General features: G+C 37.1%; 1 protein-coding gene and 1 non-coding gene across 7 annotated transcripts in view; both read right to left on the reverse strand.

The window, feature by feature from the left end:
- Positions 1-1,290: 1,290 nt before the first annotated feature.
- CHD4 (chromodomain helicase DNA binding protein 4) overlaps positions 1,291-19,984 on the reverse strand; it is a 34,212-nt gene continuing 15,518 nt past the window's right edge. For 3 of the 6 annotated variants that reach the window (XM_051962882.1, XM_051962885.1, XM_051962880.1), the window contains exons 24-40: positions 19,745-19,982; positions 19,408-19,583; positions 10,911-11,091; positions 10,740-10,826; positions 10,545-10,633; positions 10,291-10,424; positions 9,834-9,978; positions 8,959-9,124; positions 8,038-8,135; positions 7,775-7,904; positions 7,406-7,477; positions 7,027-7,164; positions 6,669-6,777; positions 6,388-6,520; positions 3,108-3,306; positions 2,079-2,242; positions 1,291-1,910 (exon numbers count right to left, since the gene is read on the reverse strand). In XM_051962882.1, the coding sequence (XP_051818842.1) occupies positions 1,893-1,910; positions 2,079-2,242; positions 3,108-3,306; positions 6,388-6,520; positions 6,669-6,777; positions 7,027-7,164; positions 7,406-7,477; positions 7,775-7,904; positions 8,038-8,135; positions 8,959-9,124; positions 9,834-9,978; positions 10,291-10,424; positions 10,545-10,633; positions 10,740-10,826; positions 10,911-11,091; positions 19,408-19,583; positions 19,745-19,982 (2,277 nt within the window). In that variant the 3' untranslated portion in view covers positions 1,291-1,892. Of the gene's footprint in view, positions 1,911-2,078; positions 2,243-3,107; positions 3,307-6,387; positions 6,521-6,668; positions 6,778-7,026; positions 7,165-7,405; positions 7,478-7,774; positions 7,905-8,037; positions 8,136-8,958; positions 9,125-9,833; positions 9,979-10,290; positions 10,425-10,544; positions 10,634-10,739; positions 11,092-19,407; positions 19,584-19,744; positions 19,983-19,984 lie in introns of all 6 variants that reach the window. The other 3 variants (XM_051962884.1, XM_051962881.1, XM_051962879.1) reach the window with 2 other exon arrangements.
- LOC127539513 (small Cajal body-specific RNA 11) lies at positions 8,786-8,922 on the reverse strand. The gene has a single exon (XR_007947948.1). It is a non-coding gene; the product is annotated as a small Cajal body-specific RNA 11 (non-coding RNA).

Genomic DNA, 19,984 nt, shown 5'->3' on the forward strand with positions numbered 1-19,984 from the left:
AATGGACTAGATAGGGGCGCACAGTCAATTTGAGGAAGCTGCAATTTGACGGCAAGGTGCGGGAGGGATGGTAATAACCCAGACGTGAGGGGAAGAGGCCTGCCCAGCTCAGGAGACAAGGGATTCGGATATATGTTGGCATGGCAAAAACAGACTAATCCTGGCGATGGGAGGAGTCAGAGGAATTGAGGACTCCTACACTTGGGGGCCTGGGAGGTCTTGGCGGTAACAGGGTAACTTGTAAGGGGGAAGGGAAAGTTCAATTTTGGACATGTTGATTCGGTTCAGAATGCCTACTAGGGCTGTGAGAGAAGCAAAACTGAAGATCAGCAAGAAGGCATAGCTGGATAAAAATTGAGAATATCAGCAGAGATGGTAATTAAATCCAAAGCTATGTAGCCCATTGAGTCTTGTACCTTCCCCACACCAATTCCCTGGGGAATACTGTTTCTATTTCACCTCTTCTTCCCCATCTTTGCCTCAAGTCTAACTTTACCCTTAAAGACTTGGCCCAAATCTCACCTTCGGCAAAGTTCCTTCTGAGATTACTTCCCATTTACACAGTACAGACCATGGGATGTAGTCACCTGCAGGTTATTTTCCCTGTTGCCTGACACATGGTAAACAATAAATGATTGCTGAATTTAGCAGGTTAAAAAGCTTTCTAATGGGGAAGACAACAATGCAAATGACTATGCACAAACTAAATTCTGAGATAATGTGAAAGGGAAGGCACTAAGATGAGGGACTGGGAGGTAGCTGAAACATGAAAGCAGCAGGAAGACAACCTGAGATAAACAGTCATGGAGAAAAGCAAAGAAAATGCAGAGTTTAGAACTATCTTGTCCAGAAAGCCAGTTTCATTATGGATTGGTCTATATTATGTGGATCAAATGCTACATTCTGTGGCCTCCAAAACCAGTTTTATTCTTTCCAAGTTAGTTTCTCTAGAGAGGATAGTAAGGAAGGGATCAACAACACTTAGCACTTGTTATTCCTTTTCATTCCTTCATCATAACCCACTGCAGGGCCCGTCATCCCAAAGCAGGTTATCTCAACACTGCAGGTCTAATAGGAACTAGTTAAGTTTGGTGGGGAAAAAAAAAATCCAGAAGCTGTGACATTAGGCATCTCACTTGTCTTCTAAAGTGATTACTTTTCACTATTTTATAGAATAGTCAGGAATAATTTAAGGCACTATAAATGTATATGATATTCAAGCATCACCACCACCACAAATTGCCACAAAGGAATATTCTTAGAGCATAGGAACAAACACAAGAACAAGGCTAAAATACAAGGAAACTTTTATTTTCAATTTTTATGAAGTTTTTTTTTAATGCTTTTGGTTCTTTTTCTTTTTTTTTTTTCCTTTTTCCTTTTTCCTTTTTTTTTTTCCCATTTTATTTCATTCTGGCCGCTCAGTGGCTGGAGCCGCTCGGTTCCTGGTATTAAAAAGATGCCAACGGAGGTAGCTGTGTCTCGCCCAGGGGCCCGGCCCATCCGAAACCCCAACAAAAAAGAAGAAAACAAAAAATAAAATAAAAACATAAAAAGAAATTTCAGATCATTTTCTCCGAGCTTGGTGAGAACCCACAAGAGTTTATGTGTAACAGACGTTACAGTGGGGAAGAGGCCTTGAACCCGGAGAGGGACTGGCCTGCCCTCTCCCTGCAGATGGCGCCGGCGCTACTGCTGCATGTCTCTCTGGCAGGAAGGTCGATGCAGCCCCTCACTTCCTCCCCTTCCCAAGTGACATGGGGAGTAGTTCCTTTATAAAATGAGGAAGGGGTGGAAGGAAGAGGGACTCAAGTCCCCAGAGGATAAGCTTGGGGGCAAAGGGGGGGGAGGGTCACTGCTCAGTGGTAAGGTGGTATCATCAACCTGCATCTTCACTGCTGCTGGGCTACCTGTAAAAGATATAAAGACAGAGTGAGAAAATTCAATACTTAGTTCACTACTACTTTCCAAAGTGAGCAGGTAACGGGGCCTAATCACTCAATCATCAGGTAAAATCTAAGAAAACTACAAGTTCCATTTCACACCCCATTTGGGAAGTTGGCTTTAAAGAAGCCTACCTGCTGTGGGGTGGGTTCAGGGCCCCGGTTTGCCAGCCGGCTGAGGATGTTGCGCTCTGACATCTGTAGCCGCACAGCCACAGGGGGAATACGGGCAATTGTGGCTGGCAGCCTTGTGACATCAGCCTTCATGTCACTCAACAATTCCTCCAGTTGTTTCAGAACTACAAGAAGAAAGGCATAAGCGTGGGACTGTAAGTGGAGGCGGTTGAGCTCTAAGCTCTATCAAGGGAAGTAGCTTCCCCTATTCCTCCTCTAACCTCAGTGAATAATGATCATCATTGTGCTACTGGGGAATAAATGGAAAAGTCAAGTATCTACTTTCTCTGTAGTCTTCCAAATTCTCCCTGAATCACCTTTATTCTACATATTTAATTCAAAGACTCAGATTCAGAAATAGAAGACACTTTAGACGTTATCTAGTCAGACTCCCCTCATTTTATAGATGAAGGCCTTTTATAGAGATGTACTGATTTGCTCAGAACTAAGAATTAGAGCTGGGAATTCAACCCCAAATTCCAAAATTCCATTAAGCTATCCTAATTCTACTTTCTCTTGCTTCATTTGCACTATTCCAAACTCCTCTGAGTTTATGAAACTCTAAACTTCTTTCTCCTTCCTCTGGGCTTTCTTCTAATTCCTACTACATTTCAGAAACATTTTTCTTCCCTTCATTTACCCTCTCTGCCAAACTTTCCTTCTTCAGAAAAATTTTCTCTAAGGGGAGAAAAACATGCTACTCTTACTAAAAATTTGAAAAAAAAAAAAAAAAAAGTAAATATATCTCAACAACAAGGAAAAAAAATCTTAAAGAAAATGTTTAATCCTTCTCCAGACATTCAAGCAGAATTTAATGACACTAAATACTAAGGGTTTAACACCATTTTTTGATGAAAAATATATTGGTTCGAATTCTCTGTACAGCTATCTAAAGGCAAATGATAAAGCCTTAGCAGAGCACCTTAGACATCCAGAAAACAGTTTTAGAAACTAGAGAGAATAAGCAGAATAGGCAGGCGAGCCACTGGCTACCTTTGTGCAGGACAGCATTAGCTGGTTTATTTCCTGCCATTGACTCCTTAGACAGGTGCTGGTGGCTCTCAGCCAGGCATTCCACTTCAGCAAAACGGGTATTGAGGGCCATGGAAGGATGGGAAGGGTCCTCTGACATGTTCAGGTAAGCTGCTCGACGCAGTTGCTCCTCAATCACCAAGGCTTGTTCCAAGAGCTTGTCAGATTGAAGAGAAGAGGGAGGAAAACTGGATAAAATATTCTGTTTACCATATATACAGTTTTACAGGTTCTTAAAGATGGTTTATTTACAGGAAATGGAAAGATGGAAAAATAACCATTTATTGAACTTCAAAAATATACGTGTTTAAAGGCACTGGGGGAGATCATTAAAAAAGACATAGCCCTTGCCCTCAAGAATCTTATAGTCTATTACATGAACAGACACTGAGTGTAAAGAGTAGGATCAGGAGAGATCATTATATATTTCAACAATACTATATGATGATCAATTCTGATGGACATGGTTCTCTTCAACAATGAGCTGAATCAAATCACTTCCATTTGTTCAATAATGAAGAGAACCAGCTACACCCAGAGAAAGAACTATGGGAAATGAGTGTGAACCACAACATAGCATTTCGTCTCCCTCTGCTTTTGTCCGCTTGCATTTTTTATTTCCTTCTCAGGTTATTTTTACCTTATATCTAAGTCGGACAAAATAACTGTATGGCTATGTATACATATATTGTATTTTACATATACTTTAACATATTTAACATGTATTGGTCTACCTGCCACCTAGGGGAGGGAGTGGGGGAAGGAGGGGAAAAGTTGAAATAGAAGGTTTTGCAAAGGTTAATGTTGAAAAATTACCCAAATTACCCATGCATATATCTTGTAAATAAAAAGCTATTTAAAAAAATGAAAACAAGAAGGGAAAATGCTTTCTTCTAAAAAACAAAGCTAATCAATAAGAAGACAAGGAATCCTACTAGTAAAAAGGACAACGTACCTATTATGTTCTACATTAAATAATGTTTAGTTTAAAATATATATATATAAAAAATTAGTCTAATAGAAGAATTAATATTAAAGGTCTTCTTGTCCATTTTTTTCTATATGAAGCTAGTTACCAAGAGAACAGTAGTTAAATGCTTTCCCTATTACAGAATTAAAAAATCAAGAAGCATCTTTTTTTAATTTATCCCTTTTTATCTTCTGAGTTAGCTTCTCATTTCCCTACCAATTTTTCACTCCAGGGGGGTCCCCCCTCCTCCAAGATTCAATCTTTGGACTACAGAATACATTCTATTTCCAGTCCTGAATGTCTCCTGTATTCCAATCTTGTTTCCAAATGTCTAACAGACATTTCCAATTATATAAAAATTGGCCATTGCAACTTCACACTTGTAATCTTTTCTACAAAATGAGTGCCCTTTCCTGACCTTCCTATTTCTGCTACTGATACTATCATTTTCCTGATAACCCAGACTGAGACTCAAGAATGGCCTTTTAATCCTCTTCTCCTTTCTCTACTGCACCTACAACATCCAATCAGTAACTGAATTATGACAATTCTTTTTTTTGGGTTACATCTCTTGTGTCTGTTTCATTTCCAATACTACCAATCTATTCTAGGGCCTTATCTCTTGGTATACTTAAATTACTCCAATATTGTCCTCTGCAATTTTTTCATTTCTACTATCACCCATTTTACAAACTGTTACTGAATTAATCTCCCTAAAACATTCTATAATCATGTCCTTTTCCACTACTCAAAATCACTGAGGCTCTCTGCTGCTTATTAAGTGAAGTACAAACTCCTAAATTGGACAGTAAGACCTTTATTCAAAGTTGGCTCAAAACCCAGGCCTTCTGACCTTGTCTTTAGCCCTTTAAAAAATTATTTTGCTCTAGAGCCAGACTGAACTATCTGCTGTCCACAAAATATTTTATTTTCATTTTCTAGTTAAGCTACCGTCTACAAAAATGATGCACCTATCTTTATTCTGAACTCCAATCCCTATCACCAATTGCCTATCAGACCTTAATTTGCCATTATTATTAATCACATCTCTTGGGGAAAGACAAATTTGCCTCTGGAAAATTTTTCTATTTCTGAGAGATAATGCCATCCTTCTAGGAGATTCAGATTCATGACCTTACGAGTCTTTCAGGATTCTTCCTTACTTCAGTGCTCCCAGTGCATGTAAAATAAAACTCCTAACTATCTACAGCCAGAAGACTGTGGGAACTGAGATCACAATATAGCATTTTCATTTCTTTTGCTGTTGTTTGCTTGAATTTTATTTTCTTTCTCATTTTTTTCCTTTTTGACCTGATTCTTCTCAGGCAGCAAGATAATTGTATAAATACATATGCCTATATTGGATTTACATTTATTGGATTACTTGCCATCTAGGAAAGGAGGTAGGAGGGAGGGGAGAAAATTGGAACATAAGGTTTTATAAGGGTCAATGGTGAAAAATTATCCTTGTATATGTTTTGAAAATAAAAAGCTTCATTAAAAGTTTAAAAATAAAATAAAACTTCCAAAAACTCGCATTTAAAGCTCTCTACAATTGACTCTTTCCTGCCTTATTTCACATTAGCCCATTTCATTCTCTCTAAGTTCTAGCTAAATCATTCTTCTCCTCCCTAACTATAGATATTTTGTATGTCTGAAATACACTTCTCTATGATCACCATCAGGAATCTTTATTTTCCTCTTCAAATCTCAGCTAATATTGTCATATACAACTTGAAACCTCCTTCAATCCTCCCAATTTCCCTTTTCTCTCTTCAAATTTTTAATATTTTCTTGAGGACACGTACAATTCTATGTTAGTATTTGTACTCCTAATGTGTGGTCATCACACATAACCTTACACACAATAGGTCTCATACTGAATTCAGTTGTTTCTATGCACTCTGACTATACTGTATCACTTTTATTATTGCTCTCATCTCTCCCATGAAAACTTTCCTGCACTCCAGGTAAGTGCTTATTTCCCACTGAAATACCCAAATTCATGATGATGAACCATTTGCTTGGGATTTGATCATTAAATTCTTAAGTTATTTAACATTTCTTATCTTCTTCTCTCTTCCCAAATAAGCCATTAAGTCTGAAAGAACCATATATGTTACATTTGTTACCTACCCCCAACCCTAAAATTCCAGATCCAAAATCTTATACTCCACAGGCCAACAAAAAATATTTAGCCAGTATTTTCATAATTTTGATTACCGCTACAAAAAAAACAAAGATTACATTCCTCTTCTCCTTGCTCACCTTAAACCTTCTAGCCAGGAATTTGTTTTTTATCTCCAAGAAGTTACCACGATTCATTTCACCTTTGAAGGGTTCATTAAGAATGGCATAGCGCGGGTCATTCTGAATGTCCTGCCACCGAGCATAGCCATGGCTAAGAAAAGGATGTTCAGGAAACAAAAGACAAATAACAAAAAACAATAGGAAAAGCAAGAACCCAAGTCACTTTGAGCTCAATCTTCCCTATCCTTTCCCAAGAGAACCTTTCCATAAACTGGAGTACAAAAAAATACAAAGGATACTTAATAATGCCAGCCAGCAGCCAGTAGTCATGCCGCCGATGCCAGATCTCATAGGTCTTCTTTGTGACTGTGGCTGCCCGTTCCTCATTCTGCCAAAGGGAATGCAGCTCTGGAATTTAAAAAGGGTAACAAAAGAACCCTGGTGACCTGGGCCTTCAGGGAATTTCTATCTATTCAATACTCCCTCCAAATTATATCCTTAATGGGAAATATATTAAAAGAAAAAATTATATATAAGGATAAGAAACTTTGTATGCTATCACCCTAGGAAAAAGTACCTTTTCTTCCCTCCCCAGTACCTAAAAAGCAAATGATCTTTGTCAAAGAACCCTCTTAAAACTCCTATGATCATTTGTACCAGTGAAGCCACCATCTGCAATGTTGAACATAAAACGCTGCTTGATGTTCTTCTTCTGCTTCTCATCACCCAGGTCCTTGGGAGTCTCCCCATTCTGAAGCATCACTTCTTTTTTCTCTTCTTCTTCTTTCTTCTCCTCTGAAGAATATATTTGGGAGAAAGATCAGCCCTGGATAAGCTTCTATCCTATGATTCCAACATAGAGGATGCAGTCACCCTGAGCTAGGTCCTTCAAACCCTCTTTTCATATCAGTACTTTAACAGACATCTATGAGCAATCTCTGAGACAAAGATCTTGAAGCAAACACAAGACTATATCTTAAAATTTAAATTTCTGATGTCACAGTCTTAGTCTAAATTATCTTCTCTAGATACCTACCTTTGTCTTCTACCACAATTGGGGTCAGATCCACTGCTGCTTTCTCCTCTACCTTTTCCGTTTCAGCAACACCTGGCAAATAAATGAAATAAAGTATAAACTAAAGAAATAATACCTCCCCATACCAGATACTCTTTCATGACCCAAACAGAATGAATAATCCTAATACTAAGCCTCTTCAATTAAGTTACAAAGATAGAAAGCTAAAGAAAATTTTCTAAACTCCTCTTACCCACCCTTTTTAAAATTTAGCTTGTCCTATGCTCTTTAAAAATAATATTCCCCTAAACTCAAGATCTCTCTAATGCTATGATCTAGCTGAAAGCCAAAACCTACATGGGGGGAATCCATGATCAGAAATCCTGATACCTTTGGTTTCTGTCTCCATGGTCTCCTCTGTCTTCTCTTTGACTTCTGGCTTATCCACCTTCTCTTCTCCTTCCAGAGGCTCAGCCAGAACTTTTTCCTCTTCTGGGTTAGATGCAGAGGGCTGTGTAGCCTTTGGAGGAAGGGGGAATAAAAAAAATAAACAGTAGGATAGGTAGCACCAAAGGAAGTGAGGATTTAAGTTCATTTTCTCTAGGACCAACATCATTAACAAATTTCCTAGCCATTACCACCACAATTCTTACCTCCACAGAAGCCTCGGGAGCTGCAGGTTTCACCTCTTTCTCTCCTTCTGTATTCTCTTCTTCTTTGTTATTATTCTCCTCTGCTTTCACCCCATCATCTAGGGGAAAAAAAAGTGGGAATAGGGCCCTAAACTTGGCAAAAAGGTTACCCAAAGGTAACCAACATTCCTTATTAACTAACTTTTTCCTGTACATGAAATCACACTGACCATGGCCTGTAGAAGACTGGATTATATTGGGTATAGCTCCTGTGATACAAAAGACATTTTGTCTTAGAAAACAAATTTGTGTGTGTTTGGTACTTTTTTGCAGGGGAGGGGATAGGAAGGCAGAAGGAGAGAAATACTTTCTCTCACCCAAGCTGGAACTGCAGTTTTCTCTTACAGCCCCCAAACTCACTAATGATCAGCATGAAAGCTTTGATCTCTTTCCATTCAACCCTTAGGCAACCTAGAAGTCCTCCTACTCCCTAGGTTGCCAACTTTTTCAGTTTACATTCAGTGCACTTTAGCCCTAGTGAAGCTCAAAACTCCCAATCAAGAGACCCACCAGTCTCAGCCTTCCAATAAACAAAGCATGCATCATTACATCTGATTGAGAAATTGGTTTTTTTTTTTTTTAATTTAAGTGGTCAAAATAGGGTAAAATTTTAAAATGTGGATTCTTATTAGAGATTAAAAACCCTATTATATCACATGTGAAATGCTCCATAAAACTGATACTCAACAATATATATTAGGCAAATAAAAGTGTCCTCTTGTGCCTTTAAGAGTCAGCCCCATCTCAGGGCAGCCCTCCTAATCTGAGAGGATGATTTGCTCTTAGTCCTACCTCTGGCCTTCCTGCCACAGTGGCAAGCAGGAAAGGAATAATAGGCATGGACTGGAACGGGAGAAGGGAAAAGAAAAAAGCCAGACTTACCAGGGGGTGGCACAGGTGCAGGAGTGTTAGGTTGTGTGTCTCCTGGAGTGGAAGGTGTAGGAGTTTTAGGTGAAGGTGATCCTGGCTGTGACATCTTCTTGTTCTCTTCTACCTCAGCCAGCTCAGGCATGCTCCAGCGCCCATTGACATGCTCAAATTCCTGAACCTATACCATTTAGGAAAAGAGAGTAAAATTTTGCCTCAAGCAATGAGAGTTCTTTTCCATAGGACCTACCATTTTCTTTCTGGTTATCCTTCACATCCTTCCCAAACTCATAATAGTTTGGGGGATATCTGTCCTTCTCTAGTCCCAATATAGACCATGCTTCTTCCACTGTTAAGTACCATTACTATACTGGTTTCTGCCCTCAGTCCATAATATCCTACTTGAGGGGAGTTCATTTTGAGAACAGTCCCATCATGTTAACTTCATGCAATGCCACAGCAAATACAATCCCTCACTCTCATTTCACTTCTTGCTCTATTTGATAAGATTACCATTGTTCTGGGAAAGGGTGTGGCAATCAGATTGCCAGCAATCAGACATTCGCCATACTTGTGATCTCCCAAACCCAAACTCCCTTTCCTATTCACTAATAAGTGTATTAGGTTTCCTTATTTTTAAAATTATTTTATTACTTCTATATATTTATTTATATTGTATATATATTATTATTAAATATATATATATTATTTTATTAATTTTCCTTAATGTAAACTTAATTACTTACTGTTGGATTATAAGCTCCTTGAGTATAAGAGCCATTTTTTTTTTATTAATGTCCCTAGTACTTAATTCAAAGCAAGTATGTAATATATCCCTTTTCATTCATTCATACTTTCATTCAATCATAATCAAGTGGTTGGGATCACACCTTTTTTCGGATAAGTGACATAACACCAATTCGAGTAAGAACATGCTGCCGGGATAAGCCCTCACGGGGTACACCATCAGCAAAGGTCTCAGCCCCATCTGCTCCTGGCTCACAAAGGTGACGCATAAAGAGAGACACATATGCCCTAGGTAAAAAGGTAGAACAGACTGTTATATAGGCAAACTGACATTCTGCAGAACAAATCACCCAACACTTAGCACTAACTTCCAATAAAGTTATGTATTACTCCCTAATAGGCAGAACTCTACATAACAATTCATGCTCTAACTCTGGCAGCGAACTTAGCTTAATGATTTTCTATCAACAACTGTTGTGCTTCACAATGGTTATGGACACACTAAGCAGAATTCCCTATCCCAAGAGAATTCCATCGTAGAAGCACTCAGCAAGACATAACCCTGCCCTGACCAACACTTCTCTCCAAACTTTCACTCACTTGAACTCTTTCTCTGACTTGCCCCTCAGGTCCCGCACAAGCCATTGGGTAGTAAAGGCATCCTGAGGAGGCATCCCGTAACGCATAATGGCATTGAGGAAAGCCTTCCGCTGGCGGGCATTGAAGCCAAGTACCTGAAGAAGAAGGTACCTAGGTGAGGAAGAAAGCAGGTTCCCTCCTACAATGGACATCAGACACAGACCTTTTCTGAATCTACCTTTTCTCATAGGAGGATGGGGCTTCCCATTGCTTACCTCAATGTTTCCACCAACACGAGCCAACAATGGGGGCAATGGTTTGTCCTTATCATTTCGCAGGCCCTTGCGGCTAGGCCGTCTGGGAGCTAAAAGGAAACAGAACGAAGTATAAGGAAAGTGCATGGGTGAATGATAATGAAAGGGGCATTAGTTATTCTTGATACCCTAAATCTCCAGAAACATCACTCTCACCTTCTGAACGCTCATCAAAGTCCTCATCGCCTTCCTCTGAGGCCACTGAGTAGTCGGACTGATTGTCTGACTGGTCATCCTGCCAATCTGGAGGGAGAGAGGGCAGATGAGCGGGGCCCACGGCCCTAGGGGAGCGGCCCAAGGGCAGGGGATGGGGCCGGCCAGACACACCTCGATCCTCCTGGGAGCCATCGTTGTAGTTGACCTGCTTACGAATTCGCTTCCCTTTGCCTAGGTTTCGGGCCAGATCCTCTTGCTGCTGCTCATAATGGTGTCGCAGCAGCTTCTCCCAGTAGTCAGGATCCACACTTTCTTCCTGCTTGATGATCTCTCTTTCTACTTCTTCTTCCTCCTGAGACAGATGTAATCAAAACTCAGTAGGGAAGGGAAGGGGGAGGGAGGGGAGAGGTCTTTCTACACAGGTTCTCAAAGTTCCTATGCCACTCAGACGTGTAAAATGTTTACAAACTTTCAGAATAATTATACACCATATCTGTTTGGACTTCAAGGTTTTCAAAGAAACTCAAGCAAAAATTGATGCCTAGCACAAAATAGGCAGTTTAATAAATGTGGTTTGAAATACTTTAATTAATACTTATTGAAATAAAAAGGCCACAAGCCTTTGCCATCTATGGGATTTTATTAAATTCAAAGTCCTTACAAAATACTTATTACAATATCCAAATGTTTGCTCCCCTACAAGTTTTTTTAAAATTCATTATTTTTCACACACTAGTGACCAGTAATCCCTTCTTTTAGATTTCCCAATACCAGCAATTATCAAATATTTTTGTAATTCTTTACATATATGTAAACATAAAAGTATCTAACAGAGCTTTTATGCCTCAGTCACATAGTAACATGATCTTCAAGTACTTCCATAATGTACACTTCAACAAGAGCAGATTCATTAATGTGCATGTTACCTTTAGCAGACTAGATTGCAACCTACTAATGCCTGTTCATACTATGAAATTTGTTCCTTTCCTATAAATCTTCCACAGAAGTTTTGTTCTTCCACCAAATCTTGTGATATACATAAATATTACTTGAGCTTAAAGTCCAACAGTCACACCTCCCCATCACTACATAGCTCGTCTACCTCCTAGAAATATATCTTCTATGTGATATCCTCTGCATGCTACTGCTTATGATTGTTCTAGCAATTCTTTGATAATATATTTCATGCAGACTTCTACCACTGTCCTATCTAAAATTTGAATTCTTTGGAGCTTTTGGTTTTCCATAACTTGACAACCATATACCACCATAAAACTGTTTTAAATATAGACCTTTATTTCAAAAAGCATAGAATGCAAAAAGAATGCAATTTCTTAAGTGCAACCTAGCCTTCTCTCTTTCAATATTCAATTGTGGACAAAGTTCATTGTATATCCACAATATTTGTGTAATATATATATGCTATACGTTCTGTAGACTTTCCATCCAATTGTTCACACCTACACAACGGATTCCTTTTGTCCATCTGGTTCCTTATACAGGTAATTAAACCAAATCTGAGTTACTATGACTCTCATTTAAGAGATTATGCACTGTTCCTGGGCAGAGTGCTCTAGGGACATTGAGGCAATTGCCACATAACTAACGAATACTACCTTTTCCATCTGGACTCCTTACTAGACACCTTCCATGATTATGGAAATCATTTATTAAGTACCTATATTTCTGTCCTATTTATTTGTAATAAGCAGAAAGTCAAATAAAATTGTCATTACCATTTTCAAGAGCTCTTATGTGATTTTATCATCCATCAGAGATGCTTTTGGGAGGAAAATTTTCACCTTGATATTTTACTCTATCAAATCATTCTTAATAATCAAGAAATAATAATACTGTGATGCTCTTACATACTTCTATACTTTTCAAATGACTGTACAACTATAAAGATATGGTCTACTATAGAATATTTGGAAATATTCTATTCATGAATGACTTATGTAGGATGGTTCAGATAAGTTTATAAACTATTCTTGGTTTCTTTTTTTTTTTAATAATTATAATTTTTTTTATTGACAGAATCCATGCCTGGGTAATTTTTTACAACATTATCCCTTGCACTTACTTCTGTTCTGACTTTTCCCCTCCCTCCTTCCCCCCTCCCCCTCTCCTAGATGGCAAGCTGTCCTACACATTAAACTATTCTTGTAAAGAGAGTAATAAATATAGGTAGATAGGTAATACCTAATGCTTTTTTAATTGTATTTTTTCAGCAATGAGGTCCATGATTCCCTCTCCACCCACATATACAAGAATTTGGTAAAGGAAAGGAAAAATTGTTAATGTACACTAAGCTAGATACCACAGAATAGCTACAATGTAGGAAGAAAAAAAATAGCAGTAGACACAACCCAGAAATTCACAGTATGTAGAAATCTAACAAAGGAACCTGTAACTAAAACCCAGGGCTTCAGATGTCTTTACAAAAATGTCTAAAGTAAGGGTAACCAACAAGGTAAATCAGATATCCCAACACAAAAAGACTAATTTGATCTCATTATCTTAAGAAACTTGGTTAGATGAGATCCATGAATGCAGTATGATTCTGAAAGGATATGCCTGATTCAACACAAACTCTCCTAATTTCAAGACTTCATAACCACTTAGGTTCAATTCATTCCTGGAAAAGAACCATATACCTCACTAACAAGCATCGAAGGTTCCACTAGATAATATCTGTAAGCAGGAATTTAAATTACTACCTCTTAAGACAGCCCAATCCACCTTAAAAGGATAGGAAAATGATGGAATCGTATTACGTGTTAAGATATAATCCCTATAAAGAAAACTAGGGTCTCAATAGGGAAAACATACTATGGATAATATTTGGATGAAAAACAACAGAAGCCCAAAAAATATAAACAAAAAATTTTCAAAAGAAAAAATGCAACCAATCATCTTAAAAAAAAAAACTCACATTAACAAGAGAAATTCACATTTTAAAAAATTTCTGAGTTTTTGCTCCCATCTACCAAATTGGCAAAAATGATTAAAGAACAAAGCCAATAAGGAAGTCAGACATACTAATAAACTGTTGACAGAAACATGAATTGATAAAACCATTCAGAAAAACAATTTATAATTATGCCAAGAATCAGTAAAATATTTACAACTTTTGATCCAGTAATGGCCCTACTAAGCATATATCCTCCAAGAAGATTAATGTCAGGAAAAAAAGGATCATTGTACATCCCCCCAAAAAATTCAACCCAGAGCTCTTTGTGGTAGGAAAAAATGAGAAACAAAATGGACACCCATTCAAAGTGGGCAATGAATGAATGAGAATACAATGTAATGTTATTATGCTTTTAGAAATGATAAAGAAATATTCAGAGAATAGGCAAACCTGTGTGAAATGAAGTAAAGCAAAAAGCAAAAAGAGCAAAGACAGTATATACTATGACTACAATAATGTAAACATTAAAAGATAAACTTAGATGAAATGCAATGTTCATCACAACTGAGGGCAGATTGGGAAAAAAAAACAAAAACAAACCCTGCAGATTGGAAGCAAGAATGATACTGTGACCAGAATATGCTGACAGATGGAGTTATTGTCAGTTGGTTTTGCTTAACTGTTTTTCTTTGTTAAAAGAGAGGTGCTTAAAGAGGTAGAAGAAAAGTATTGTGTTAAATACTTTTTATTTTGTATTCCAATGATTATTCAGCTTGTCAAAGGGAAAATAGAAGCATGTTAGGGATGTGTTTTAAAAAAAAAGGCAAAAAAAACTTCTTTGCCACAAATCCCCTTAAGAAAACAACAACTCCAGACAAAGTATTAATGATATATAGTAGGAGTAGTATGTTGTCTATGGATCTTTGACCTTGTTGCTTTTTACTATTACAGATGGATTTTCCCAGTTTTTTTTGCTGTCCTCCTCAATGCCCACTTCTGCACTACCATCACAAAAGTATATATACTATAGCATCCTAAAACCTTGAGAGGAAAAGAACCCAACATGCAAAAATACATACATATACATATACATATATATATATATAAGCTACTATGGCAAACAACCAGAAACTAAGAGGATGTCCTTTGAATGGGGAACAGTTGAACAAGTTGTGTTATGAATGTAATGGAATACTATTGTAGCATAAGAAGATATAATGAAACCTGTGAATCTGTATGAACTAATGCAGAATGAAGTGAGTAGAATCAGGAGAACGATTTATACAATAAACAAGAATACTGTAAAAATAAAACAACTTTGAAAACCCTAAGAATTCTGAATACTTCAATGAAATCAGGATTTCAAAGGACAAATAATAAAATATGTTTCATAATGAAGATCTTGATGTATTCAGAGTATAAAATGAGACATTTCTTGGGTATAGACAATGTGGAGATTTATTTTGACAAGGCATATTTGTTACAAAGGTTTTATTTTTGCAATGGCACATGAAAGGGAGAATCAAAATAGATTTGTTATTTGAAAAAAATAAAATAAAAATTAGTAACAATAAAAAAAAAAAAAGAAATCACTAAGTATACTTACAGATTTTTAAAAGTATCAAATGGGTACCAATAGAAAAGAAACTGTCATCAGAGTATACAACACACCACCTCTACAGAATAAGGTATTAGTTCATAAATAACTGGAGCGAATATCTGACAGTTCTAAAAGGCAAGAACTGTATTTACCTAGATATCTGCTATAACTTTTTCTGCCAATGGCCAAGTAGTTAATAATATCTTGCCTTGCCTTGATAATTTTATTCTTCAAAAGCTGAGGCAACCAACAAGGGAAAATTCTATTTTCACTAATAAGGAAGAATCACTTGCTTGAATAGAAATCACAGGAACCCAGAGAACAGGTGATCTTAGTAGCCTCTTAGTAGACTGGAGATTAAGTAAATGAAATGCTATATATTCTGTAAGACAAGGTTAAGATTTTTTTGTTCTGTTTTGCTTGTTTTCTTTTTAAAAGGCAGAGAAGCAATCTGAAAATGATTGGGGGAAGAAAAAGGCAGACACAGCAGTTTTTAGATGCAATTAAAAAAAATTGATAGGAATTTTTGACAGAAAAGATTATTCCATCTCAGAATGTAATTAGCAGAGGAAAGCCAGGAATAGTCTGAAACACACTCTAGATTTGAAAGGGAAGATTCCAGAAGCTTCAGAGAAAGGATAATTATTTCCCATAGACTAAAATTCTATAGGAAGAAAAGATTTTGCATATACCCAAATAGTCAATGTAGTAATTCTTTGTAGCAATAAGTGACTAGAAACAAAGTGCATACTTTTCCACTTTCTAGTTATCAGTCCAAAAAAGGGAAAGTTCTGGGGGAAACATATTAAAAAAAAATAATAATTTTTAGAGATAGAGAAACAAGACCTATGAAGAGAAAACTGCAGAACTATCAAAAGAGATCAATGTGGATGAATAAGAAAGTCGTCAACCATCTTAGATTTCTGAAGACATAAAGAACATGAAAACAAGAGTAGGTAAAAAGAGGATGAATACAAAAGTGTGGCACAGTACTGTAAAAGAAAAAAATGTCAGAAGTTCCAAGGTACAGAATTGAGGAAAAGATCTTAAGAAAAGCAAAGTGGGGGAAGGAGGGGGAGTGAGGGGATTGGAGGGGGAGGAGTCTTTTAAGTATACCGTAAGAGAAAAAGAATCATCAGAGTTGCTGATGAGGGTGGATCAGACAGTAAAGAGACAACAGAAAGAAGGCGGAGTTGCTCTATCCCTAACATGCTTCTATTTTCCCTTTGACAAGCTGAATAATCATTGGAATACAAAATAAAGAATAAAAGTGACTAATGGAGAACAAAAGTGACTAATGGAGAAGGGATACTCGAGATAATTTAGGAGATAAGAAGACAGCATCTAGCTACTTTGATGAGTTCAAGTCCCAGGTACACTGCATTCCAGGGCACTGAATAGAACTAGTAAACATGATTGCTGAACCACTGTTAATGTTCTTTGAAAGATCACTGAGAACAGGAGAAAAGCAAAATATCACTGCAAACTATAGGCCAATAGGCTCAATTCCTGGCAAAATTTTAGCTATGAAAAAGATGGTGGGAATATCTTTAGAAAAAAAAAAAAAAAGCAGCAAACAAGACTGGACTAGCTTCGTTAGGAACAAGTCATGCCAGACTAGTTATATTCCCTCTGTGACATGGTTATTAACCTGTTAGATTAAAGAAATGTTGTAAATAGTTTGCCTAGGTTTTAGCAAAGTTTCATTCTTTTTTTTAGGGGGGATAAAAGGAGGAAATGGAGAGATAGAGTATAAACAATAGTAAAAATAGATTCAGAACTGGCTGAATGGCTAAACCCCCAAAAGTAGTCCACAGGAAGGCAATATCTAGAATTTATATTTGATCTTGTATTGCCTAACATTTTAAAATAAATACAGGTATAGCTAGAAGGTATGCTTACCAGATCAACAGATAACACATACAAGGAGCAACAACTAAAAATTCAAAAAGATTTTAGACTAACTTTAACAGTGGGCTGATCTATTAAAGATGACAAATGCAAAGTGTGAATAGTGGTTCAAAAAAAATCATCTTTCTAAACTACAATGTGGTAAATGCATGGTATTACAGCAGTTCATTTGAAAAAGACTAGGGGCCCTTCATAAAGTTGGAGGGAGTCACAAATACTATACACATTGAACATGTTTTTAGACTTGGCTCAATGTTTCGATCAGTTGTGACTTTTCCCTCCCTCTTCATTTTAATGGACATCTCATTAGGAGGGGCAGAAGCTACTCTTTTGGGGATGATGTAAGAAAACAAAAAATAAGAAAGAAAAGAAAAAGGGCCACTTAGGTAGCAAACCTGAGAAATATCAACAATGTGATATGGCAACTAAGAAAGTTAATGGTAACGTGTTGCATTAAGAGAAGTACAGTACACTAAGTATAGTCTCACCAAATTCTCTTTGTCAAACTACTTTTGGAGTATTATGTTCATTTTTCAGTCCATATTTTCTAAAGAATACTAGTAAACTGGAAAGTATAAATAAGACAATCAGTAATTAAGGACCTCAAGAAAATGCCACATAAAATCATAGACATAATACTAAAAGGGACCTTAGACAAGTATAAGCCTCTCATCTGACAGATGAGAAAATAAGGTTATTAATTTATTTTCTCAGGGTCACACAAAAAGTATGAGAGGCTAAATGTGCATTCAGGTCTTCCCAACATCAAATCCAGCACTCTTATCTGCTCTACAATGCTACTTCTCTACACAAACAACGATATTTAATCTGAAGATAAGACTAAGAACATGCAACAGTTTAATTCAAGTACAGACTTTTCTGCTTGGCCTTAGAATGAAGATATGGATGGAAGATACAGGAAGGAAGATGTAAGGAAAAAACCTCTTGGCAATTTGAGCTATCCAAAAGTACATATGTACTCTCTCCAAAAGTTATTGGAGATCTCCTATCAAAGACTGGTCAATTGTTGGGTGTACTATAGCAGGGATTCTTGTTCAGGTATGAAGTAGACTAGTAATTTATAAAGTCCTTCCTAACTCAGGTTTTGTATTCTTCTCTCAAATATTTTAAGAAGCAATCATCCTTAGCGGATGCCTTAGTCTCTTCCAGACACTTTTCCTATCTTTGTTATTTCTCCCATTTTTATTTCTTCCCACTATAGAACAAGAACTGTGGGATTAAAATTCAAATGTCATGTTCCATTGGGTTATAGAAAATATCTTGACAGATCTTTTCCATTTTTCTTCTTTAGCAAACCGATCAAGTATTTGCTGCCTAAGGCCAAATTCTATCCTCTTTAGGTGTCCTCAAGAAATACTAAAAAGTCTGAATCAATGTCTATTCTTTTATCCCTACACTGTCATTCATAATCAACAGCAATTTTGAAGTATTTCAATTGCAATGTCTTATGTTCTCAATTAGAATTTTTATACTTGTTACAAATCACTACATCACTACATCAGTAACCAGTTTCTTTCTATCAGTATATAATAAGTCTTTTTTTTAGTGATATAATTTGATCCCAGCTGTAACTAGCATATAGACTCTCTAGTGGAGGACAGACAATATGCATGACACAGAAGCATAAGATTTTTGTAACTACAATTCTTTGGTCTTTTGTCTTTTGGGGGGAGTTCTTACTTTAAACCATGTTTTCAACACATTTTTTGCCATCCTCCCCATAGTATCCATTTGCTCCATTCCCTACCATGATGCTACTGTGACTTAAAAGTAGGATTAAAACCAAGCCTAGGGCTTAGGTTCACTTTCTACTATTCTCTTGGCCAAAGAATTCATCAAAAAGTGTCTTGCCTCCTTACAATTGAGTTCCTGCAAACTGAGGGCATCCATTGAAAAAACTTGACTAAGTTTCAAGTCTTTCCAATATGATAAAAGCTCATAATGTTTATTTCCTCTAGCTTAATATTTGAAAATTTCCATACCACAATGAGGCAATGGAGTAATCCTTCAGAAACAAAAGGATTAAAAAGAAAATAGAAAAAGATACAAAATTAAGAATACTGGCAAGAGCCACCAAAAGTCTCTTAGTACAAAGGCCAATTTAGACCTACTGAATTTAAAAATGGGTAGAGAAATGTATACCTACAGAATGTATTCTTCCTATTCTAAATACCACCCTAGTCCTGACTGCTGGGTCGCAGGGTTTCTCTATTGTCACTTACCCCCATTTCTTCTTCCCGTACTACATACTGGGCCACTTTGAAGGAACTCAAATATTCATTCATGCCTTGAAGTTCTGTGTCTTCCGTTTCATCCTGATTTCGATCCAGCAGTCGCTCTATGGCCTTGTCATCATAGTGAATAACACTACTGTCTTCTCCTTCCTTGTTGTCTCCTCCTATGAGAAAACAGTATCCCACATAAAACAGCACACCAAGAGGTATTTGGTAGAATAGAATGAGTCAAAGAATTTAAGTTACTTTCCCCTAGAAGATCTATCACTCCAGGTCCCATACTCTCTAGTTCAATATACCAATAAAGACCTAACCAAATCTTTACCTCCATCAGTGGCTTCATCTTTGAATAATTCCTCAGTGCCAAACTTGAGGATATCATCAAGCTCCTGCTTGGACATGGAGCCAGTCTTAGATCCCAGGCCAGGCCTTACTACAAGATGTGTAAGCATCATTTTCTTCTTCGCCACCTGTGTGATGCGCTCCTCCACTGAAGCTCGGGTCACAAAACGGTAGATCATCACTTTCTTATTCTGACCAATTCGATGGGCTCTGCTAAAAGCCT

This window comes from Antechinus flavipes, chromosome 5, assembly GCF_016432865.1.
Source record: "Antechinus flavipes isolate AdamAnt ecotype Samford, QLD, Australia chromosome 5, AdamAnt_v2, whole genome shotgun sequence".
Classification (NCBI taxonomy): domain Eukaryota; kingdom Metazoa; phylum Chordata; class Mammalia; order Dasyuromorphia; family Dasyuridae; genus Antechinus; species Antechinus flavipes.